The 27935-nt window shown below is 44.1% G+C and overlaps 1 protein-coding gene across 1 annotated transcript; it reads right to left on the bottom strand.

Moving 5' to 3' along the window:
• Positions 1–27935, bottom strand: NDUFS6 (NADH:ubiquinone oxidoreductase subunit S6). The gene is made up of 4 exons (XM_056520816.1): positions 27647–27935; positions 16734–16787; positions 1906–2028; positions 1–146 (listed from the first exon to the last, which is right to left on the bottom strand). The coding sequence occupies exons 1-4, from the start codon at positions 27830–27832 to the stop codon at positions 78–80; spliced, it is 432 nt and encodes a 143-aa protein (XP_056376791.1). The 5' UTR covers positions 27833–27935; the 3' UTR covers positions 1–77.

Genomic DNA, 27935 nt, shown 5'->3' with positions numbered 1-27935 from the left:
TGATGTTTGATAGATACGTTTAATAGATAATGGTTTTACAAATGCAATACTGTATACACTTCACTGAGGATTGATGACTAGTGATGAGGCTTTTGTTTAAACTGCAGCCCACAGTATCCACAAGTTCCTGTTTTTGTTTCCTTGTCCTGTAGGGAAGAAAAAGACATATAGACCATCATTAATCATGACTGTCTTGTAAGAAACAATTACTACTATTGTAGATAAGGCTGACATCAGGCCTGGTGTTCTTTTGATTCCCTCTCAGAACATCTACCTAATATGTCAAGTGCTGGTGGAAACATGTTCTCACACCACCTTGTACATGGGAGTGCCATTTCTCACCAGAACTTAACACATTAGGTGGGCAGTTTATGGAATTCTGCGGCGTGTCAAGACATCTCTTTCAAAGTTAGAGTACTCCAGTGAAGCTTTCTATCTTTCCTCTGTGCCTGAGAAGCAAAAGTGAAATAAACTTGTGCAGATCCCCCAATGTGCCGTTATCACTCTTCTGTCTTCAGGGCCCAGTCTTCTTCCACATGCTGGAGCCTGTCATGTCACTCTACGCTCAACTTATTGCCGACCACACCGATGTCCCACCTTGTCATGTAATTACAGGGCATTACTGCGGCTGGTGATAAGCTGAGCACTGTGTGACGCACCGGGCTCCAGGATGCAGAAGCAGACTGGGCCCAGAAGACAGAAGAGTAATATTGAACATCAATTGCATAGGCACCCGAAAAAAAATAGGACTCTGCTAGGCGCTTCTCCTCAAAGGAATGAAAGTCCAAACCACGCAGGATGGATACAGGAACAGTCACTTTAATGGTGACTGTTCCTGTATCCATTCTGCATGGTTTGGACTTTCATTCCTTTGAGGAGAAGCGTCTGGCAGAGTCCTATTTTTTTGGATGTCTATCCAATTGATGTTCATTCAACACTGAAGTGACCCAGAGCCACTTGAGAAGGACACTCAGGCCAGCTGACCTCAGTCTTCATTGTGATACTACGTGCAATCCACGGTGTAGCGCCCGCAGCGCAACGTTTTCAGGAAAGCAGATTTAACCCTTTTGGGGCACCCGCTTACCTTATACTTCTACACTAGGAGCGCAGCTTTGTTTTCTTTCTAATTTCAGAAGAGTAATATTGACACACAGGGGGGAGAGTTAATGGAGAGGTACCAGGGGAGATGTAAACTCACCAGGTGGTAAGTTAAAGTTTGTTAATTTACTTTTTGCAGCCCAGGCACAGAGGAAAGAAAAAAGTTTTCACAGGAATACAATACAACTTCAACAGTTCTGAACATGTGGCATACACTTTACAACTCTTTATACATAGTTGTCACAGACTGCATACCCACTTAAAGGGGTATTCCGGGCAAAAATATTTTATCCCCTATCCAAAGGATAGGGGATAAGATGTCTGATTGCGGGGGCCCGCCGCAGGGACCCCCTGCGACCTCCCTGCAGCACTTGCATTCTATGCGGGAGCTGAGTCTCCAGTTTCGGAAACCTCCGGAACCATAGACATGAATAGAGGGGGTGTGGCGTGACATCATGTCCCCAGTCCCAGAAAGGTTTCCGAAACTGGAGAAGCAGCTCCTGCATAAAATGTGGTGCTGCAGGGAGATCGCGGCTGTCCCAGCGGCGGGCCCCCACCATCAGACATCTTATAAATAATAACATCTGATAAAATGTTTTTGCCCGGAATACCCCTTTAAGGCCTGCACCCACAATTACCCCTTAGGGCCTGTGCACATGTGCCTGTTGCATTTGATGTCCCCTCTGCTGCTCCATTGGCTAATATTTGGCACAGCATCTCTTTTTAATCCTAATTATGTAATCATTTTAGGGGAATACCCCTGTTAGCATACGTTTATCAGTCAGACAATTCAGTACGAGAACTTACCAAGTTAATATACACTCTAGGATGACCTAGTGCTCCCCCTCCACCATCACAGGACACAATTCTACTTTTGGCTTCATTCACCGGTTGCTCAGCAATAAGGTTAATAGCAAACTGCTCATTTATCTGCAAATATAATTCATAATGTCAGCGTTAGAACACATTCCATTCTTGCATTATATACACAATATTGCATCTTGCCCAATCTTATGTCCTGTTAAATATTTTCACAGATTAATATGCCCCTTACTTATATATAATCTTTAAAAAAAAAAATAATAATAATGTTAACCGTGTAAACACAACCAACTGGCAATTAAGTGTAAGATAAAAAAGCAAAAAAAAAAAAAAAACAAACATGTTTAAAAGCCACAATACTGTTTTATTTGATTGCATTACACTGCAATTCTAAATAGCTTCTCTTTGCAGAGCATACGTCTCTCTTTTGTCTCCTTACGGGGGTATTCTTAATAGGTGCATTAAAATGATGTACTGTTTCCATCTGCCTGTGCTGATGGATAAGACGGCTAACCGCACATCGGCTGTGTTACAGTTTAAAGTAATGTGATGTCTCGGTGACTGACAACACAAATACCTTCCAGGTTACTCTGGCAGACATCAAGGCACCGACTGTGGCAGCTGAAAGACCCCATCTACCTACTTTGTGGGACGGCCATGCGATGCCTTGACACTTCTGAATGACAAAAGGGCCATACTACTGTCACTTAATGCACGGCTCTCAAGGCATGGATGACCTTATTATTAATGCTTGGTCTCTGAAAATCAATCCTACTGGAGAAATACGCACGCATCCTTTCTAGCAGATAAATGAGCAGGGATGGAAAATAAAATATTTGCTGTGCTTGAAGAAAAGTACAAAGTGGTCAACAAATAGCACTGCACAGTCTCTGCATTGTGAATCACCTTCATCTGATAAAACAGCAAGGAGTTCACTTATCAGTTGCTGTCTGGTCACTTCAATTTAGGTTTGAGGCTGGTAATGAGCAACATACTTCAGACTATTATAGAACGGGCATGGGTGATACATTGCTACAAAGTAAAGAGGTTGTCCGGGGAAAGAAAGGTTTTTAGAAGTGTTCAGGCAGAGTAAAATAAAAAAATAATTAGGAGATACCCCATTCTCTACTCACCTGAACACTGCCAAGCGGTGGGGAATTTTCTAAGTGTCAATGATGTGTCGGGAGGGGAAAGAAAAGAAAAGAAAAAAAAACACTTTTGAACCTTTAGGGTCTAAGTATTAAGAGCCTGGCCGATCAGTAAACCAAGGAAGAGAGACGTGCTGCTGTGTGCTTCTCTCCCAGAGATAATCCAATAGACTTGTATTATGTGACTGTCTTGATCACGTGGGAGAAAACACACTTAGCTTGCAACTTTACTGTCTTTATCTAGCGATTGGTCGGAGTCTAAACACTCAGGCCCCAACCGATCAAAACGTTTGATAAGTCTCTATGACACTTCAAAAAATATTTTTCCAAAACAGTACCAAATTTAAATATCCCTTATGGGTCCACAAAATCTGTAGTTAAAGAGAAACTGACACCACACTAAACCTAATAAACAGTGTTATAAAAAGAGGTATAACTCATCCCGATATGCGATTCTGTTTTGGAAATCCAGGCTGTATACATTCACCATTGCTAATATTCCCTGTGCAATAGAGGTGGGAACCAGTATACAGAGTTTCCCTGCCTCTGTCCCCTTCTGCTCTCCTATTCCCGCCCACCTTGCGCTCATATAAGCAAAGGGCATATGAATATTTAGGAGGTGGACAGGCATGAGAGCAGAGAACGTGGAAAAATTTATTAAAAAGGAAAAACAAAAATATTGCATTGACATAAGTATTCAGACCCCTTACTCAGTACTAATATGAAGCCCCTTTGGCAGGGATTACGGCCTCCAGACTTCTTAGGTATAATGCAACAAGGTTTGCACACCCAGATTTGGAGCTTTCATCCATTCACCTTTGCAGATCCTCTCAAGTTCTGGATGGTGACCGCAGTGGACAGCATTTCCAACTGTCTGTAGAAGGGTATGCTGTTCTCCTGGAGAGACCTTTGGCTTGGCATACATTCCCAGTCAGTTTCCAAGACTCATAGTTAGAGTGAAAGCTTCCCAGACACCTTCTTACATGACAGTGGGCTCCACCTATCACCGGCCGAGGCGGAACATCGCTGCGGCCGGTGATAGGCTGACGACTGTCCGACATCCCGTCCCCAGGAAGCAGGTCCGGACCGACAGGGAAGGTGAGTTAAAGTTTATCTTTTGCAGCCCGGGCATAGGGATACAGCGTACAGTATAGAGTGTCAACACCGGCGGCCCGCAACAAACAGGAGGACGAGGAGGGCAGCGCTAGCGGGTGATATGTGAGTATTTTCCCCGACGGGGACAGTGCAGCGCTGGGCTGATAATTCATTTGGGGGGGGAAGAACTGCGCTCGCGGGTCACATAGGATTAGTTCCCCGATGTGGGGACAGTGCAGCGCTGGGTTGATAACTCATTCATTCCCGAGGGGGAGGGGCCCAACCGGTATTGCGTTATGGGGAAAAATTCATATGGTGCACAAAAATTTCGGTATTCGGTATGAACCGGCATACCGCCCAGCCCTAAGTGAGCCTGAAAGGAGCTCAACCAGGGTCCATAGGTGGATACCATCACTGCCTGCACCGAGGGGACCAGTCTGCAGGAATCCCTCCAGCCATAATTAAAGCTATGAAGCCCCCCCGAGGAGTGAGAAGAGGGGCCTTCCTTTTATTCTCCTAGGTTCCCTGTCCCTGGAGGCGGAGTCCCTCTCTCAGGTGGCGCTGTCATGGAGAGGAGGAAAATGCCATTTTGTAAATTTTGGGGGCTTCCGTTTCTACGTAGTACATTTTTCAGTAAAAATTATCTTTACACCTTATCTTTATTCTGTAGGTCCATGTGATTAAAATGATACCCTAATTATATAGGTTTGATTTTGTACATGCAGCAAAATGTATACATTTAAAATTATCATCTTTCTGACCCCTATAACTATTATTTTTCTGTGAATGGGGCGGCATGAGGACAAATTTTTTGCTCCATGATCTGAAGTTTTTATCAATACTATTTTTGTTTTGATCAGACTTTTTGATCGCTTTTTATAAAAAATTTTATGGTATAAAAAGGGACCAAAAATATGCTATTTTGGACTTTGGTTCTTTTTTTACGTGTACGCCATTGACCGTGCGGTTTAATTAACAATATATTTTTATAGTTTGGACATTTACGCATGTGGCGATACCACATATGTTTATATAAATTTTTTGAAAAACTACTAACTTTTTTTATTTTACACTTTTTTTTTTTTGCAATGTTTTAGCCCTCATAGGGGCTATAACATTGATTGCAGTACATTGATTGCCAGCACTGCTCAATGCTATGCAATAGTAATGCTTTGATCAGTGTTATCAGCGGTCGATTGCTCAAGCCAGGATCTAAGGCTTGGAGCAATTTATTGCTTATCGGACACCGAGGAGGCAGGTTAGGGACACTCCTACTGCGTCCTAGCTGATCGGGACACCGCGGTTTCACTGCGGTGGTCCCGATCAGCCCAACTGAGCTGCCGGGAATGCTTTTTTTTTGTTTTACATTTTAGATGCGGCAATCAACTTTGATCGCTGTGTCTAAAGGGTTAATAGCACGCGTCACCGCGATAGGTGATGTGCACTATTAGCCCCAGGTCCCGGCTACCGTTAGCCACCGGGACTGACCAGTTATATCGCGGGAGCGGGCACAGGACATACAGGTACACCCTGTGTCCCCAAGAGGTTAAAGGGATACTCCGGTGGGAAACAATTATGTATTTATTTTTTTAATTAACTGGTGCCAGAAAATAAACCAGATTTGACCACAGTGCTCTCTGGAGAGGTTTGCTTGCACTCTGGAAAGACTGAAAAGAACTCCAGAAAGAAATAAAACTTCCTGTGAAGCATACAGAAAGGCTTCCTTCTGGGGTGACAGCCATGCAGACAAACTTGATGCAGTGTGCAGCGTATTTTCTGAGCACTAACAGGCTAACCCCACACCCGTTCAACCTTTACAGCAATACTGGCAGCATCTATACATCCATTTCCAAAAGAAAAGTTGAGTATTTGATGCTGATCACGTGCACTCAAATTCTTTGGTCGACCACAGTGGAACCTGTCCCGTGAAACTGCTGTATGGTCTTGCCCACCGTGCTGCTGCTCAGTTTCAGAGTCTTGGAAATCTTGTTATAGCCTAGCCCATCTTTATGTACAGCAAAAAAAAAAATGTTTTCTGATTCTCAGAGAGGTTTTTGCCATGAGGTGTCACGTTGAACTTCCAGTGACCAATATTAGACCGTGTGAGAATGATAACACCAACTTTAATGCTAACAAGTCACATGACATCGTCCATTTTGGACATTTCCAAGGTTGCCAACATTAATGACAAAGGTATAGACATTATGGCAGGTGTGTTGAGGTGTTTTTTTTTTTTTGTGGGGGGTGCACAACATTAAACACTGTTATACAGGTTGTGCACTCACTACTTTACATTGTAGCAGAGTGTAATTTCTTCAGTGCTGTGACATGAAAAGATATAATAAAATATTTACAAAAATGTGAGGGGTGGACTCACTTGAGATACTGTAGATGCTCCTGCAGAAAATTTTACTCCTGAGAAATGTTAGGATGACTATGGACTGGACCTAGAAGGAAGGGCTAGTCTTTTACACAGATCTGATTGCTGTTTGCTGTCCTAAGATGCAAGATTTAGGTGGACATCATCCAGGGAGATATCATCAGACCAGAAGAGCGGGTTAAAGGGAATCCTTCTCTGCAAAATGCATGAAGAGTGAGGCCACCAGACAGAAGAGGGGTTACAGTGGGTAGAAGTCTGAGAAATATATTTTGTATTTTACTTTCATCGAGTACTATACAGTACAAAAATGTTGTTAACCTGTTAAGTTGTGTACCACAAAGACACTTTAACCCCTTAAGGACCTAGGGTGTATGGATACGCCCTGGCTTTCTGGTACTTTAGGACCCAGGACGTTTCCATGCGCCCGTGGGAATTTCGGTCCCCGCCGCGCGGGGACCGGACCGGGGTGACTGCTGATATCTATCAGCAGGCACCCCGCGCAAATGCCCGTGGGGGTCATCAAACCCCCCCATGTCGGCGATCAGCGCAAATCGCAAGTGAATTCACACTTGCGATTTGCGCCTATTCTGGGTCATACAGGTCTATAGTGACCCGGTATATAAGGGGGATCGCGGTTGTCTAAGACACCTACGATCCCCCTAAAGGGATAGGAGTGAGTTGGCAGGGATACCACCCCTCCTATCCCTGCTATTGGTCTTCAGAAGCGACAACCAATAGCAGATAGGGGGCAGGGGGGGTTAACTTTCGTTTTCCCCGTCCTGCCCACCCACAATAGGCGGGGCAGAACAGGGAAACGAAGGGGACCGTACGCCAAAGATCCACTTACCCGTCCGGGCGACGGTGATTGGTGGGCGGCGACGTAGTGTGGCAGAAGAGGACGGCTCCCTGGACCCTACAGAAGCCGGTAAGTTGATCTGGAGGGCGACAATCTGAGACCACTGTAAAGTGGTCTCTAAACTCTAGCCCTCCAGATGTTGCAAAACTACAACTCCCAGCATGCCCAGACAGCTGTTTGGGCATGCTGGAATATGTAGTTTTGCAACAGCTGGAGGGCTAGAGTTTAGAGACCACTTTACAGTGGTCTCAGACTGTAGCCCTCCAGATCTTGCAAAACTACAACTCCTAGCATGCCCACATAGCTGTTTGCTGTCTGGGCATGCTGGGATTTATAGTTTTGCAACATCTGGAGGTCCACAGTTTGTAGATCACTGTGCAGTGGTCTAGAAACTGTAGCCCTCCAGATGTTGCAAAACTGCAAATCCCAGCATGCCCAGACAGCAAACAGCTGTATCGGCATGCTGGGAGTTGTAGTTGTGTACCTCCAGCTGTTGCATAACTACATCTCCCAGCATGCCCGTCGGTGATCAGTACATACTGGGAGTTGTAGTTTTGCAACAGCTGGAGGCACACTGGTTGGAAAATACTGAGTTAGGTAAAAGAACCTAACTGAACGTTTTCCAACCAGTGTGCCTCCAGCTGTTGCAAAACTACAACTCCCAGCATGCACGGTTTGTCAGTACATGCTGGGAGTTGTAGTTTTGAAACAGCTGGAGGTTTGTCCCCCCCCCATGGGTACAGGGTACATTCACACAGGCAGGTTTACAGTAAATTTCCTGATTCAAGTTTGGGCTGTGGCAAATTTTTTGCCGCAGCGCAAACTCCTAGCGGGAAACTCACCGTAAACCTCTGCCAGTGCGAATGTACCCTAAAAACACTACACTAACACATAATAAAGAGTAAAACACTACATATACACCCCTTATACTGTCCCCCAATAAAAATGAAAAACGACTGGTACGGCAGTGTTTCCAAAATGGAGCCTCCAGCTGTTGCAAAATAACTCCCAGCATTTCTGGACAGCCACTGACTGTCCAGGCATGCTGGGAATTTAGCAACAGCTGGAGACACCCTGTTTTGCAATCACTGGCGTAGAATACCCCTATGTCCACCCCTATGCAATCCCTAATTTAGTCCTCAAATGCCCATGGCGCTCTCTCACTTTGGAGCCCTGTCATATTTCAAGGAAACAGTTTAGTGCCACATATGGGGTATCTCCGTACTCGGGAGAAATTGCAATACAAATTTTGGGGGGGCTTTTTCTCCTTTTACCTCTTATGAAAATGAAAAGTTGGGGGCTACACCAGCCTGTTAGTGTAAAAAAATTAAAAAATTTACACTAACATGCTGGTGTTGTCCCATACTTTTTATTTTCACAAGCAGTAAAAGGAAAAAAAGACCCCCAAAATTTGTAACGCAATTTCTCCTGAGTACGGAAATACCTCATATGTGGGCGTAAAATGCTCTGCTGGCGCACAACAAGGCTCAGGAGTGAGAGCGCACCATGTACATTTGAGGCATAAATTGGTGATTTGCACATGGGTGGCTGATTTTACAGCGGAAAAGCAAAAAGCAAAAAAATTAATACCCAGATGTGATCCCATTTTGGAAACTACACCCCTCATGGAACGTAACAAGGGGTATAGTGAGCCTTAACACCCCACAGGTGTTTGACGAATTTTCATTAAAGTTGGATGGGAAAATAAAAAAAGAAATTTTATTTCACTAAAATGCTGGTGTTACCCTAAATTTTTCAATTTCACAAGGGAAAATAGGAAAAATCCCCCCAAAATCTGTAGCCCCATTTTTTCTGAGTAAGAACATACCCCATATGTGGATGTAAAGTGTTCTGCTGGCACACTACAATGCTCAGAAGAGAAGGAGCGCCATTGGGATTTTGAAGAGAAAATTTGTCCGGAATTGAAGGACACGTGTGGTTACAAAGCGCCCATAGTGCCAGAACAATGGAACCCCCCCCCACATGTGACCCCATTTTCGAAAATACAACCCTCATGTAATGTAATAAGGGGTACAGTGATCATTGACCCCCTAAAGGTGTCTGACAGATTTTTGGAACAGTGGTCCGTGAAAATGAAAAATTTAATTTTTCATTTGCACAGCCCACTGTTCCAAAGATCTGTCAAACGCCAGTGGGGTGTAAATACTCACTGCACCCCTTATTAAATTCTGTGAAGGGTGTAGTTTACAAAATGGGGTCACACGTGGGAGGGTCCACTGTTCTGGCACCACGGGGGGCTTTGTAAACGCACATGGCCCCTGACTACCATTCCAAACGAATTCCCTTTCCAAAGCTCCTCCTCTTCTGAGCATTGTAGTTCGCCAGCAGAGCACTTGACGTCCACACATGGGGTATTTCCATACTCAGAAGAAATGGGATTACAAATTTTGGGGGTCATTTTCTCCTATTACCCCTTGTAAAAATGTAAAATTTGGGGAAAAAACTGCATTTTAGTAAAAAAAAAAAAAAAAAAAATTCTCATTTACACATCCAACTTTAACAAAAAGTTGTCAAACACCTGTGGGTAGTTAAGGCTCACTGTACCCCTTGTTACGTTCCTTAAGGGGTGTAGTTTCCAAAATGGTATGTCATGTGGGTATTTTTTGCTGTTTTGGCACCACAGGGGCTTCCTAAATGCGACATGCCCCCCATAAACCATTTCAGCAAAATTTGCTTTCAAAAAGCCAAATGTGACTCCTTCTCTTCTGAGTATTGTAGTTTATTTTACGTCCTAACATGGGGTATTTCCATACTCAGAAGAGATGGGGTTACAAATTTTGGGGGGCATTTTCTCCCATTACCCTTTGTAAAAATGGTAAATTTGGGGAAAAAACTGCACTTTAGTGAAAAAAAATGTTTCCATTTACCCATCCGATTTTAACGAAAAGTTGTCAAACACCTGTGGGGTGTTAAGGCTAACTGGGCCCCTTTATTATGTGCCTTGAGGGGTGTAGTTTCCAAAATCGTTTGCCATGTGGTGTTTTCTGCTGTACTGGCACCAAAGGGGCTTTCTAAATGTGACATGCCCCCAAAAAAAACATTTCAGCAAAATTCACTCTCCAAAATCCCATTGTTGCTCCTTCCCTTCTGAGCCCTCTACTGTGCCCGCCAAACACTTGACATACACATATGAGGTATTTCCTTACTCGAGAGAAATTGGGTTACAAATTTTGGGGGGCTTTTTCTCCTATTACCACTTGTAAAAATTAAACAACTGGGTCTACAAGAACATGCGAGTGTAAAAAATGAAGATTTTGAATTTTCTCCTTCACTTTGCTGCTATTCCTGTGAAACACCTAAAGGGTTAACACACTTACTGAATGTCATTTTGGATACTTTGAGGGGTGCAGTTTTTATAATTGGGTCATTTGTGGGTAATTTCTAATATGAAGGCCCTTCCAATCCACTTCAAAACTTAACTGGTCCCTGAAAAATTTCCGATTTTGAAAATGTTGTGAAAAATTGGAAAATTGCTGCCGAACTTTGAAGCCCTCTGATGTCTTCCAAAAGTAAAAACATGTCAACTTTATGATGCGAACATTAGACATATTGTATATGTGAATTTTTTCTACACATCTGCAAGTATATATACAATGTATAATTTATTTGGAATATCCATTTTCCTTATAAGCAGAGAGCTTCAAAGTTAAAAAAAAAAATGCAACATTTTCAATTTTTTCATCAAATTTTGGAACTTTTCACCAAGAAATGAAACAAGCATCAACAAAATGAGCTAACATAAAGTAGAATATGTCACGGAAAAACAATCTTGGAATCAGAAGGTAAAGGTAAAAGCATCCCAGAGTTATCAATGCTTGAAGTGACCAGGGGTGTGGAAATAAAAAAAAAAAACTACTTGTCCAAGGGACTAAAGCGGAACACAATCTACTTGTCCCTCAAGAAAATCCACTTGTCCTGGTAGATAACATAATTTCAACCAAAATAGCACGATTCACCCTAAGATCCCTTTAGACACTGCTTTCATCTTTAACAGTGGTGATCTAATGTTTTAATAGCGGGCACGACGATCGCAGCATGCCAGGCTATTAGTGGAGGGAGAGCTGTAGCTAGCCCCCCCCATCTGACCCCTATAACTCCGATTTTTCCATATACAGGGATGTATGAGGGTAATCTTACGTGCCGTGATCTGTAGTTTTTATCGGAATCATATATTATCGGAACTATTATTAGGAAAGGGGCTTATTCACATATATATGCACTTCTTAAAATATTTAATCACTTTCTTTCAGTCTTCATAGAGACTTATATATGGAGTCTTTTGATTGGAAAACACTGAACGCTGCTGTGTTACTGGGGGGGGGGGGGAGGGGGGGGGGTTCTGCTTCTCCAGTTTATGTGCTGCATTTTGTGTCAGAAAATGCTGGAAGTTGCATTTAGTTACTAGATAACTACAACTCCCAGCATGCCCTGATACAGCCTATGGTTCTGTGGGTGTTGCAGCATGTTGCACTGTATAGTAGTACAGTTAAGGTTATTGTGTAACATGCTGGGAGTTGTAGTTTTGGTTTGTCTCAGCTGCAGAGTCATAGGCTGTGTCAAGGAATACTGGGAATTACAGTTAGTAACTACAACACCCAGCATGCCCTGATGTAGCCTATGGCTCTGCAGCTGACCCGAACCAAAACTACAACTCCCAGCATGTTGCACTTTATAGTTCTACAGTTTAGGTTATGGTGCAACATGCTGGAAGTTGTAGTTTTGGTTCGGGCGTGTTTGCGTGCATCCGTGGGGCTCTTGGTTGGCGGGCGAGTATGAAAGGGCGGGATTCTGGGGGTGCAATTTAGTGCGGGTGGCCAGAAGCCACTAAAAAGAAATGAAAAATTTAGATAGCACAACTGGCAGCAGCACTTGTCAGTCCGCCCCTGGACAAAACATACATACATACACATATCATACATACACATATACCGGCAACTGCCCCCGATATTATACATTACATACATACATCATACATACACCCGCCACTGCCCCCCCATCATACTTTACATACACAGACACCATACACACATCACACATACACACCATACATATGCACACATCATACATACACCCGCAGCTGCCCGCCATCAAACAATACATACAGACATGATATATACACATCATATATACAGACATCATACACTCACACCATACATATGCGCACATCATACATACACCCACCGCTGCCCCCCATCATATATACACCCACAGACATCATACACACCACATCATATATACACACACACAGACATCATACACACCACATCATATATACACACACACAGACATCATACACACCACATCATATATACACACACAGACATCATACACACCACATCATATATACACACACACAGACATCATACACACCACATCATATATACACACACACAGACATCATACACACCACATCATATATACACACACACAGACATGATACACACCACATCATATATACACACACACAGACATGATACACACCACATCATATATACACACACACAGACATCATACACACCACATCATATATACACACACACAGACATCATACACACCACATCATATATACACACACACAGACATCATACACACCACATCATATATACACACACACAGACATCATACACACCACATCATATATACACACACACACAGACATCATACACACCACATCATATATACACACACACACACAGACATCATACACACCACATCATATATACACACACACAGACATCATACACACCACATCATATATACACACACACAGACATCATACACACCACATCATATATACACACACACAGACATCATACACACCACATCATATATACACACACACACAGACATCATACACACCACATCATATATACACACACACACAGACATCATACACACCACATCATATATACACACACACAGACATCATACACACCACATCATATATACACACACACACAGACATCATACACACCACATCATATATACACACACACACACAGACATCATACACACCACATCATATATACACACACACACACAGACATCATACACACCACATCATATATACACACACACACAGACATCATACACACCACATCATATATACACACACACACAGACATCATACACACCACATCATATATACACACACACAGACATCATACACACCACATCATATATACACACACACAGACATGATACACACCACATCATATATACACACACACAGACATGATACACACCACATCATATATACACACACACAGACATCATACACACCACATCATATATACACACACACAGACATCATACACACCACATCATATATACACACACACAGACATCATACACACCACATCATATATACACACACACACACAGACATCATACACACCACATCATATATACACACACACAGACATCATACACACCACATCATATATACACACACACACAGACATCATACACACCACATCATATATACACACACACACACAGACATCATACACACCACATCATATATACACACACACACAGACATCATACACACCACATCATATATACACACACACACAGACATCATACACACCACATCATATATACACACACACACACAGACATCATACACACCACATCATATATACACACACACAGACATCATACACACCACATCATATATACACACACACACAGACATCATACACACCACATCATATATACACACACACACAGACATCATACACACCACATCATATATACACACACACACAGACATCATACACACCACATCATATATACACACACAGACATCATACACACCACATCATATATACACACACAGACATCAAACACACCACATCATATATACACACACACACAGACATCATACACACCACATCATATATACACACACACACAGACATCATACACACCACATCATATATACACACACACACAGACATCATACACACCACATCATATATACACACACACAGACATCATACACACCACATCATATATACACACACACAGACATCATACACACCACATCATATATACACACACACACACAGACATCATACACACCACATCATATATACACACACACAGACATCATACACACCACATCATATATACACACACACAGACATCATACACACCACATCATATATACACACACACACACAGACATCATACACACCACATCATATATACACACACACACAGACATCATACACACCACATCATATATACACACACACACACAGACATCATACACACCACATCATATATACACACACACACACAGACATCATACACACCACATCATATATACACACACACACAGACATCATACACACCACATCATATATACACACACACACACAGACATCATACACACCACATCATATATACACACACACACAGACATCATACACACCACATCATATATACACACACACACAGACATCATACACACCACATCATATATACACACACACATCATACACACCACATCATATATACACACACACATCATACACACCACATCATATACACACACACACAGACATCATACACACCACATCATATATACACACACACAGACATCATACACACCACATCATATATACACACACACAGACATCATACACACCACATCATATATACACATACACAGACATCATACACACCACATAATATATACACACACACAGACATCATACACACCACATCATATATACACACACACAGACATCATACACACATCATATATACACACAAACAGACATCATATATACACACAAACAGACATCATATATACACACACACAGACATCATACACACACACACAGACATCATACACACATCATATATACACACACACAGACATCATACACACATCATATATACACACAGACATCATACACACATCATATATACACACAGACATCATACACACATCATATATACACACAGACATCATACACACATCATATATACACACAGACATCATACACACATCATATATACACACAGACATCATACACACATCATATATACACACAGACATCATACACACATCATATATACACACAGACATCATACACACATCATATATACACACAGACATCATACACACATCATATATACACACAGACATCATACACACATCATATATACACACAGACATCATACACACATCATATATACACGCAGACATCATACACACATCATATATACACGCAGACATCATACACACATAATATATACACGCAGACATCATACACACATAATATATACACGCAGACATCATACACACATTATATATACACAAACATCATACACACATCACAAACAGACATCATACACATATCATATATACACACAGATATACACATACACACATCACACACAGACATCATACACACATCACACATACATATACATACATATACAACCACCCTTCCTGCCACCTGCATTCTCAGTCTCCTCACCTGAGCTTCACACCCCCCGCTCTACATTACACAAGAAGCAGGGGGAGAGTGAGGACAAACACAGCTTGGTACACAGCTCCATCCCCCGCACACAGCTCAATCCCCTCCCCGCACACAGCTCCTCCCCCTGCTCTGTCTCCCCAGGACCTCATTTACCACGGGGAGGCTGCAAGTTTGCACGGGGAAAACACAGAGCAGGGGGGGAGGGGAGAGAGGACGCACTGCACGGGGAAAACACAGAGCGGGGGGGGGGGGGGGGGGGGGGACTGCTATGTGTGAAGGAGGACAGACTGCACTGCACGGGGCTGAGGAGGATTTCTGTGTGTGAGGAGGACAGACTGCACTGCACAGGGAGGATTTCTGTGTGTGAAGGAGGACAGACTGGGGCACGGGGTGGGTTCTCTGAGCAGCGGCCCCCGGCTACTGAAATCAGCTGGGGGCCGCCGCCGCCCCCTCCATACACCCTGAGCGCGGGTGTGCGGTGAGATTTCCGAAGTCGGTCCGGCCCTGCTAGCCCGATAAAGGGCTAAATCTATGAAAAATTCACCTGCCCGGCCCCCAAAACTACTTGTCCTGGGCGTCGGGCGATAGGATTCCCACATCCCTGAGTGACAGTGGTCAGATGTTAAAAAAATGGCCGGGTCCTTAAGGTATATTTGGGCTGGGTCCTTAAGGGGTTAAGCATAGACGTCCGTGTGTATATCACAGTATACAAAGCTAGCATTCTGACACAGCCCACTATGAAATCACAACTCGCAAATCCACATCAGAGGCAGTGGCTTTATATAACGTAAGCAGGGTTCAAGCCTTACCTCTTTCTGCTTTCCAACAAATCTTACTTTTCTGTAGTCACCTTCATCAAAAACCTAAAATAAAAAATAAATGTAATATTGATTTGTTAATGAAAATTACATAATAGTTGTTCATTTAATAAATCACATAACCAAAGAAGGGTAAAAATGAGAAGAACAAGGCCACATTTTTTATAGACCTTTTCATCTTCTAATTAAAGGGGTATTCCAGGCGAAAACTTTATTTCATATATCAACTGGCTCCGGAAAGTTAAACAGATTTGTAAATTACTTCTATTAAAAAATCTTAATCCTTCCAATAGTTATACTGAAGTTGATCCTTAATCCTTCCAATTGAAGCTTCTGAAGTTGAGTTGCTGTTTTCTGTCTAACTGCTCTCTGATGACTCACGTCCCGGGAGCTGTGCAGTTCCTATGGGGATATTTTCCCATCATGCACAGCTCCCGGGACGTGACATCATCATTGAGCAGTTAGACAGAAAACTTCAGAAGCTAATAACTATTGGAAGGATTAAGATTTTTTAATAGAAATAATTTACAAATCTGTTTAACTTTCCGGAGCCAGTTGATATATAAAAAAAATGTTTTCGCCTGGAATACCCCTTTAATATAAAGTAATACAAATTTATTCAGGGACTAACTAAATTCTGACAGGAGTAAAGGGGTAGATATATCAAAACCTGTGGGAGAGATCTGAATGGTTGAGATTTTCCTCTGTATGAGTTTAAAAAAAAAAAAAATCTTCCCCAAAAGCGTATTTCCCATTCCTTTAAAATAGATCTATTAGAAGAAGCATCCATGTGTTGAGTTTATATAGCTGAGGCACCTTACCAATAAAGCATTCTTGGCCTTATCCTAGACCAGTGGTCTCCAACCTGCGAACCTCCAGATGTTGCAAAACTACAACTCCTAGCATGCCCGGACAGCCGAGGTCTGCAGGTTGGAGACCATTGTCCTAGACCATCAATATTGTAGTCCCAGAAAGCCTTTCAGGCTGGTTCTACATCACATTTGGGCTATACGTTGCTGTTATACGTCGTGACATGCCCAGTGACTCCAATAAACTGTATGCAGTCTAGTAGTGACTACTTTAGGGCTATTTTCCAAACATATACCTTAAAAGAAATCTGTTCGGTATATTTACCTTTTTGTTTCTCAGCCCTGTGTCTAGGAGGTGGGCCTGAATAGGGTGTATTTACACATACAGTATCCTGCGCATACTTGATGCGCAGGATTTGAAGCCGTGATCAGTTATTTAGTCAACATTAAAATCTGCAGCATAAACTCTGCAGCTTCAAATGCTGCGCAATCACCCTTGCTTGCATGTGCAGTGGAAAACAAATAAGTTAGTACTTCCTGGAAAGACCAGGAGATGGAGTTGCCTGACCAACTTATTTAGGTCGTAACCAAGGGCAGCAGGTTATCAAAACAAAAGGCAGCACATAGGACATTAGCAACTATATCCCTCTCAAATTATTGATTTTAAGAAATGCCTGTACATTTGCAATATGTTTTATTTCACATAGGGCAGCATTTTTGACCTATATAGCTTCGTGAGACAACCCTTTTAAGGGTATGTTCACACGAAGGAATTTCTGTGCAGAATTCCGCAGCAACGGGATTCTGCTGCACTGTACACACAGCAGAATATCTGCAGCAGATGTTTAGGCCCTCTTGGCTAAAAGGCCAATAGTTTTATTTGGCTTCCATTATACCAGCCAACACATACCAAGGGCAACCAAGAACAATGCACTTTCCCCTTTAGTTGGGTTAAAACACATGACAAACAGTGAGGGATTGTGGTACTGGACAAGGCACAATAGTAGCACTTTGTGGAATTAGGATTTTGGATTCAAAAACAGAAGGATGAAGGAACGACTTCTGGGTTGGGAAAAAAAAAAAAAAAAAAAAAACACTAGTTAATGCAACCAGAAATACATTTGTAGGGCCAAGTTCAGCGCTGTCATGTCATAGCGGACTATAGACCAAGTTCAGCACTGTCATGTCATAGCGGACTATAGACCAAGTTCAGCGCTGTCATGTCATACCGGACTGTACGACCAAGTTCAGCACTGTCATGTCATACCGGACTATAGACCAAGTTCAGCGCTGTCATGTCACACCAGACTATACAACCAAGTTCAGCACTGTCATGTCATACCAGACTATACAACCAAGTTCAGCGCTGTCATGTCATACCGGACTATATATCAAGTTCAGCACTGTCATGTCATGTCATAGCGGACTATAGACCAAGTTCAGCACTGTCATGTCCTACCGGACTATAGATCAAGTTCAGCACTGTCATGTCATACCAGACTATAGACCAAGTTCAGCGCTGTCATGTCATACCGGACTATAGACCAAGTTCAGCACTGTCATGTCATACCGGACTATAGACCAAGTTCAGCACTGTCATGTCATACCAGACTATAGACCAATTTAAGCGCTGTCATGTCATACCGGACTATAGACCAAGTTCAGCGCTGTCATGTCATACCGGACTATAGACCAAGTTCAGCGCTGTCATGTCATACCGGACTATAGACCAAGTTCAGCACTGTCATGTCATACCAGACTATAGACCAAGTTCAGCACTGTCATGTCATACCGGACTATAGACCAAGTTCAGCACTGTCATGTCATACCAGACTATAGACCAAGTTAAGCGCTGTCATGTCATACCGGACTATAGATCAAGTTCAGTGCTGTCATGTCATACCGGACTATAGACAAAGTTCAGCGCTGTCATGTCATACCACACTATAGACCAAGTTCAGCACTGTCATGTCATACCAGACTATAGACCAAGTTAAGCGCTGTCATGTCATACCGGACTATAGATCAAGTTCAGTGCTGTCATGTCATACCGGACTATAGACCAAGTTCAGCGCTGTCATGTCATACCGGACTATAGACCAAGTTCAGCGCTGTCATGTCATACCGGACTATAGACCAAGTTCAGCGCTGTCATGTCATACCGGACTATATATCAAGTTCAGCACTGTCATGTCATACCGGACTATAGATCAAGTTCAGCACTGTCATGTCATACCAGACTGTACGACCAAGTTCAGCGCTGTCATGTCATACCGGACTATAGATCAAGTTCAGCGCTGTCATGTCATACCGGACTATATATCAAGTTCAGCACTGTCATGTCATAGCGGACTATAGACCAAGTTCAGCACTGTCATGTCCTACCGGACTATAGATCAAGTTCAGCACTGTCATGTCATTCCGGACTATAGACCAAGTTCAGTGCTGTCATGTCATACCGGACTATAGACCAAGTTCAGCACTGTCATGTCATACCGGACTATAGACCAAGTTAAGCGCTGTCATGTCATACCGGACTATAGATCAAGTTCAGTGCTGTCATGTCATACCGGACTATAGACCAAGTTCAGTGCTGTCATGTCATACCGGACTATAGACCAAGTTCAGCGCTGTCATGTCATACCGGACTATATATCAAGTTCAGCACTGTCATGTCATACCGGACTATAGACCAAGTTCAGCGCTGTCATGTCATACCGGACTATAGACCAAGTTCAGCGCTGTCATGTCATACAGGACTATATGACCAAGTTCAGCACTGTCATGTCATACCGGACTATAGACCAAGTTCAGCACTGTCATGTCATACTGGACTATAGACCAAGTTCAGCACTGTCATGTCATACCGGACTATAGACCCAGTTCAGCATTGTCATGTCATACCGGACTATAGACCAAGTTCCGCGCTGTCATGTCATCCAGATCTATACAACCAAGTTCAGCGCTGTCATGTCCTACCGGACTATAGACCAAGTTCAGCACTGTCATGTCATACAGGACTATATGACTAAGTTCATGGCAGTCATGTCATAGCAGACGATAGATCAAGTTCAGCGCTGTCATGTCATACCGGACTATAGACCAAGTTCAGCACTGTCAAGTCATACCGGACTATAGACCAAGTTCAGCACTGTCATGTCATACCGGACTATAGACCAAGTTCAGCGCTGTCATGTCATACCGGACTATAGATCAAGTTCAGCACTGTCATTTCATACCAGACTATACAACCAAGTGCAGTGCAGTCATGTCATGTCATACCAGACTATAGACCAAGTTCAGCACTGTCATGTCATACAGGACTATAGATCAAGCTCATTGTTGTCATGTCATACCGGACTAGAGACCAAGTTCAGTGCAGTCATGTCATACCGGACTATAGACCAAGTTCAGCACTGTCATGTCATACCGGACTGTAGACCAAGTTCAGCACTGTCATGTCACACCGGACTATAGAACAAGTTCAGCACTGTCATGTCATACAGGTCTATACAACCAAGTTCAGCGCTGTCATGTCATACTGGACTATAGACCAAGTTCAGCACTGTCATGTCATACAGGACTATATGACCAAGTTCATGGCAGTCATGTCATAGCGGACTATAGATCAAGTTCAGCGCTGTCATGTCATACAGGACTATATGACCAAGTTCATGGCAGTCATGTCATAGCGGACTATAGATCAAGTTCAGCGCTGTCATGTCAGACAGGACTATATGACCAAGTTCATGGCAGTCATGTCATATCGGACTATAGACCAAGTTCAGCACTGTTATTTCATACCGGACTATAGACCAAGTTCAGCGCTGTCATGTCATACCGGACTATATACTAAGTTCAGCGCTGTCATGACATACAGGACTATAGATCAAGCTCATTGTTGTCATGTCATACCGGACTATAGACCAAGTTGAGTGCAGTCATACCGGACTATAGACCAAGTTCAGCACTGTCATGTAATACCGGACTATAGACCAAGTTCAGCACTGTCATGTCATACAGGTCTATACAACCAAGTTCAGCGCTGTCATGTCATACCGGACTATAGATCAAGTTTAGGACTGTCATGTCATACAGGACTATATGACCAAGTTCATGGCAGTCATGTCATAGCGGACTATAGATCAAGTTCAGCACTGTCATGTCATACCGGACTATAGATCAAGTTCAGCACTGTCATGTCATACCGGACTATAGATCAAGTTCAGCACTGTCATGTCATACCAGACTATAGATCAAGTTCAGCGCTGTCATGTCATACAGGACTGACTATACGACCAAGTTCATGGCAGTCATGTCATAGCAGACTATAGATCAAGTTCAGGGCTGTCATGTCATACCGGACTATACACCAAGTTCAGCACTGTCATGTCATACAGGACTATATGACCAAGTTCATGGCAGTCATGTCATAGCGGACTATAGATCAAGTTCAGCGCTGTCATGTCATACCACACTATAGACCAAGTTCAGCACTGTCATGTCATACAGGACTATATGACCAAGTTCATGGCAGTCATGTCATAGCGGACTATAGATCAAGTTCAGCGCTGTCATGTCATACAGGACTATACAACCAAGTGCAGTGCAGTCATGTCATACCGGACTATAGACCAAGTTCAGCGCTGTCATGTCATACCACACTATAGACCAAGTTCAGCACTGTCATGTCATACCGGACTATAGACCAAGTTCAGCGCTGTCATGTCATACCACACTATAGACCAAGTTCAGCACTGTCATGTCATACCGGACTATATACTAAGTTCAGCGCTGTTATGTCATACAGGACTATAGATCAAGCTCATTGTTGTCATGTCATACCAGACTATAGACCAAGTTCAGCACTGTCATGTCATACCGGACTATAGATCAAGTTCAGCACTGTCATGTCATACCGGACTATAAAACAAGTTCAGCACTGTCATGTCATACCGGACTATATACTAAGTTCAGCGCTGTTATGTCATACAGGACTATAGATCAAGCTCATTGTTGTCATGTCATAGCAGACTATAGATCAAGTTCAGCACTGTCATGTCATACTGGACTATACGACCAAGTTCAGCGCTGTCATGTCATACCGGACTATACGACCAAGTTCAGTGCTGCCATGTCATACCGGACTATACGACCAAGTTCAGCGCTGTCATGTCATACTGGACTTTACGACCAAGTTCAGTGCTGCCATGTCATACCGGACTATACGACCAAGTTCAGCGCTGTCATGTCATACTATATGACGAAGCTCAGCGACATGTCTATTGTTTTTGCTGAGTCCACACAGAAATTCACTTCCGTCTATGACACGGCGCATTTCCAAGTGGCCCGAGCTATCGGGCAATATCCACACGTTCGGACATTACCCTGTGAACATAGTCTAAGGGTATGTAGGAAGTAGGGCTGTATGATATGGGAAAAATGTGCGATTGCAATTATGGAGGTAAATATTGCGATATAATAAACAAATGGTAAAATCTCTCAATTTCATATAGCCAATAGCCTCATTTCATAATATGAAATAAGTGGAATGGAAATGAGGGGAATTGGCTATAGGAAACTAGGGGGAACGGCTTTATGAGGTGGAATGCCTATATGAGGAGAATGTCTATATGAGGGGGCAGCTATATGAGAGGGAACATAGGCCTCAGGAGTGAAAAGTGCTATATGAGGGGGACCCACTATAAATGGGGAATATACACTATATGAGGGGAAACATGGGCTATATGAGGGGGAATATACACTATAAGAGGGGGAACAGCTATATGCGGGGAATTGCTATATGAAAATCATTTAGCCCATGTTCCCCCTCATGCAGCCCATGTCCCCCCCCCCCCTCTCATACAGCCCATTCCCTTCATACAACTAATACCCACCATGTCATTATTAAGCATTTGAATAACAAATGGGGAGGAATAAACTTAATTTTCCCTACCCATTTCATGTACCTGGCCTGCACACTATTACTTCCTACCACATGGCTCCTGCTGCCCCATAGAGCGCTGGGAGAAAGACTTCCTGCCAACGCTAAGCACTGTTGGGAGAAAAACAGGGCTGAGAAAAGTTGTGCTGAGCCGCCCCCATAGGATGCTGAGCCACCACCCCGTGATGTTGGACAGAGCTGTCGCGGGGCCATGGGAAGCTGGGCCAAGCTGCTGCATCAGCCGGGAGCTGTACAAGAAGGTAATCACCGAATTTTGCTGCTAAAGGCCAAATCGGAATATTGCAATCCGCAATAATCGTGATTTGATTGGGATTGTGATATATCATGCAGTCCTTGTAGGAAGAGGTGCTGCCTGGTCTCAATCTGGGAATGGCAGAATGAAAGGAGTAGAATTCTAGAGAAGATGAAAAATGGACCCTTCAACGGCCCTTATCTATGTAAAAAGGTATCACAGTCATAAGGCGGTCCAAAAATTATTTAACTATATGTAGAGTACAGCATGTCTAAGAGATGGACCTTCTACTGCCTCAGGCTATATGATCCAATAATAAATAGTGCTGATGAAGGGTCCAGCTTTAGCTTCCCTAAAATGCTAATCCTTACAAATGTTTTCTGCCTGGATCCCCAGTGTTCAGCTGTGATCTGCAGGGAAACCTAGCAGTACGCTGCAGATTACCAGAAGCATTATATAGTATCCATTCACATCAATGGGTTGTGTGTGTAACAGGACATGCCACCCCCTCCAAAGCAGTGTTTCTCAAGCGTGGTCCTCAAGTACCCCCAACAGGTCATGTTTTCAAGATTTCCTTAGTCTTTCACAGGTGATATAACTGAGGTGATGCCTGATTCACTGACCAGAATTATATCACCTGTAAAAGACTAAAGAAATCCAGAAAACAAGACCTGTTGTGGGTACTTGAGGACCGCGCTTCAGAAACACTGATCCAAAGCAATAGACTTTGTACATCCTATCCAATAATGCCAAAATATGTGGGTCCTAAACCATTCCTCTGAGCAGCATTTCCCAACCAAAGTGCTTCTAGATGTTGCAAAACCTCCATAGAGAATGACTGGCCACACACTCATTTTGGGGACACTTTTCCTCGTGCTCTGTGACAGTTTCAGTGGTTGGATCAGCTTGTCATCCACCAGTCTGGCAGTACCAAGTGCCTCCGCCTGAAGCTCAAGCAGTACAGTTGTAGCACAGCTGTTCCAGAAACAACCTCAACTCTAATATATAACTGATTTCAGGATGCCTGTGGATGGCACTGCTATGTCTGTACTCGGGATGCTTGTGGATAGCACTGCTAGATCTGTACTCAGGATGCCTGTGGATGGCACTGCTATGTCTGTACTCAGGATGGCTGTGGATGGCACTGCTATATCTGTATTTGCGATGCTTGTGGATGGCACTGCTAGATCTGTATTTGCGATGCCTGTGGATGGCACTGCTAGATCTGTATTTGCGATACCTGTAGATGGCACTGCTAGATCTGTACTCAGGATGCCTGCGGATGGCACTGCTATGACTGTACTCAGGATGCCTGCGGATGGCACTACTACGTCTGTACTCAGGATGCCTGCGGATGGCACTGCTACGTCTGTACTCAGGATGCTTGTGGATGGCACTGCTACATCTGTACTCAGGATGCCTGTTGATGGCACTGCTATATCTGTACTCAGGACGCCTGTGGATGGCACTGCTATATCTGTACTCAGGACGCCTGTGGATGGCACTGCTATGTCTGTACTCAGGATGCCTGTGGATGGCACTGCTATGTCTGTACTCAGGATGCCTGTGGATGGCACTGCTATGTCTGTACTCAGGATGCCTGTGGATGGCACTGCTATGTCTGTACTCGGGATGCCTGTGGATGGCACTGCTATGTCTGTACTCGGGATGCCTGTGGATGGCACTGCTATGTCTGTACTCGGGATGCCTGTGGATGGCCACTGCTATGTCTGTACTCAGGATGCCTGTGGATGGCACTGCTATGTCTGTACTCAGGATGCCTGTGGATGGCACTGCTATGTCTGTACTCAGGATGCCTGTGGATGGCACTGCTATGTCTGTACTCAGGATGCCGGTGGATGGCACTGCTATGTCTGTACTCAGGATGCCTGTGGATGGCACTGCTATGTCTGTACTCAGGATGCCTGTGGATGGCACTGCTATGTCTGTACTCAGGATGCCTGTGGATGGCACTGCTATGTCTGTACTCAGGATGCCTGTGGATGGCACTGCTATGTCTGTACTCAGGATGCCTGTGGATGGCACTGCTATGTCTGTACTCAGGATGCCTGTGGATGGCACTGCTATGTCTGTACTCAGGATGCCTGTGGATGGCACTGCTATGTCTGTACTCAGGATGCCTGTGGATGGCACTGCTATGTCTGTACTCAGGATGCCTGTGGATGGCACTGCTATGTCTGTACTCAGGATGCCTGTGGGTGGCACTATGTCTGTACTCAGGATGCCTGTGGGTGGCACTATGTCTGTACACCGGATGCCTGTGGATGGCACTGCTTATGTCTGTACTCCGGATGCCTGTGGATGGCACTGCTTATGTCTGTACTCAGGATGCCTGTGGATGGCACTGCTATGTCTGTACTCAGGATGCCTGTGGATGGTACTGCTATGTCTGTACTCAGGATGCCTGTGGATGGCACTGCTAGATCTTTACTCAGGATGCCTGTGGGTGTCACTGCTATGTCTGTACTCAGGATGCCTGTGGATGGCACTGCTAGATCTGTACTCAGGATGCCTGTGGATGGCACTGCTATGTCTGTACTCAGGATGCCTGTGGATGGCACTGCTACGTCTGTACTCAGGATGCCTGTGGATGGCACTGCTACGTCTGTACTCAGGATGCCTGTTGATGGCACTGCTATATCTGTACTCTGGATGCCTGTGGATGACACTGCTATGTCTACTCAGGATGCCTGTGGATGGCACTGCTATGTCTGTACTCAGGATGCCTGTGGATGGCACTGCTATGTCTGTACTCAGGATGCCTGTGGATGGCACTGTTATGTCTGTACTCAGGATGCCTGTGGATGGCACTGCTATGTCTGTACTCAGGATGCCTGTGGATGGCACTGCTATGTCTGTACTCAGGATGCCTGTGGATGGCACTGCTATGTCTGTACTCAGGATGCCTGTGGATGGCACTATTATGTCTGTACTCAGGATGCCTGTGGATGGCACTGCTATGTCTGTACTCAGGATGCCTGTGGATGGCACTGCTATGTCTGTACTCAGGATGCCTGTGGATGGCACTGCTATGTCTGTACTCAGGATGCCTGTGGATGGCACTGCTATGTCTGTACTCAGGATGCCTGTGGATGGCACTGCTATGTCTGTACTCAGGATGCCTGTGGATGGCACTGCTATGTCTGTACTCAGGATGCCTGTGGATGGCACTGCTATGTCTGTACTCAGGATGCCTGTGGATGGCACTGCTATGTCTGTACTCAGGATGCCTGTGGATGGCACTGCTATGTCTGTACTCAGGATGCCTGTGGATGGCACTGCTATGTCTGTACTCAGGATGTCTGTGGATGGCACTGCTATGTCTGTACTCAGGATGTCTGTGGATGGCACTGCTATGTCTGTACTCAGGATGCCTGTGGATGGCACTGCTATGTCTGTACTCAGGATGCCTGTGGATGGCACTGCTATGTCTGTACTCAGGATGTCTGTGGATGGCACTGCTATGTCTGTACTCAGGATGTCTGTGGATGGCACTGCTATGTCTGTACTCAGGATGCCTGTGGATGGCACTGCTATGTCTGTACTCAGGATGCCTGTGGATGGCACTGCTATGTCTGTACTCAGGATGCCTGTGGATGGCACTGCTATGTCTGTACTCAGGATGCCTGTGGATGGCACTGCTATGTCTGTACTCAGGATGCCTGTGGATGGCACTGCTATGTCTGTACTCAGGATGCCTGTGGATGGCACTGCTATGTCTGTACTCAGGATGCCTGTGGATGGCACTGCTATGTCTGTACTCAGGATGCCTGTGGATGGTACTTCTATGACCCTTACAGATAACAGAATCCTGCAGTCAGTGACAGGAGTGGACACAGTGGTTGTATACAGAAGAGCATGACAATAAGGCAATGACCTGTCCAGTGTGGGTGACCTTCTCCCCAGTAGTTGACACTGCGGTACTAAGCTGTCTCTGAGTAAGTTCGGCTCCACATGCCAAGGAACGAGAAACACACAGCGAGTCCCGGGCGCTCCCGCTCAGCCCCTTCCCCCCGATACCACGAACACAGCCGCGAAGCAGTGCCAGCCAGGAGGACGCCATGTTGAATGTCACCTCCGGGGCTCCGCCTATGATTTACTTGACTCCGGAAGTAATGTGTCTAAACTACAAGTGGCTCCGAGACTGGAGCTTTCACGAGCCAATG

This window comes from Hyla sarda, chromosome 5 (assembly GCF_029499605.1).
Source record: "Hyla sarda isolate aHylSar1 chromosome 5, aHylSar1.hap1, whole genome shotgun sequence".
NCBI lineage: Eukaryota > Metazoa > Chordata > Amphibia > Anura > Hylidae > Hyla > Hyla sarda.
This window is presented reverse-complemented; position numbering and strand designations above follow the sequence as displayed.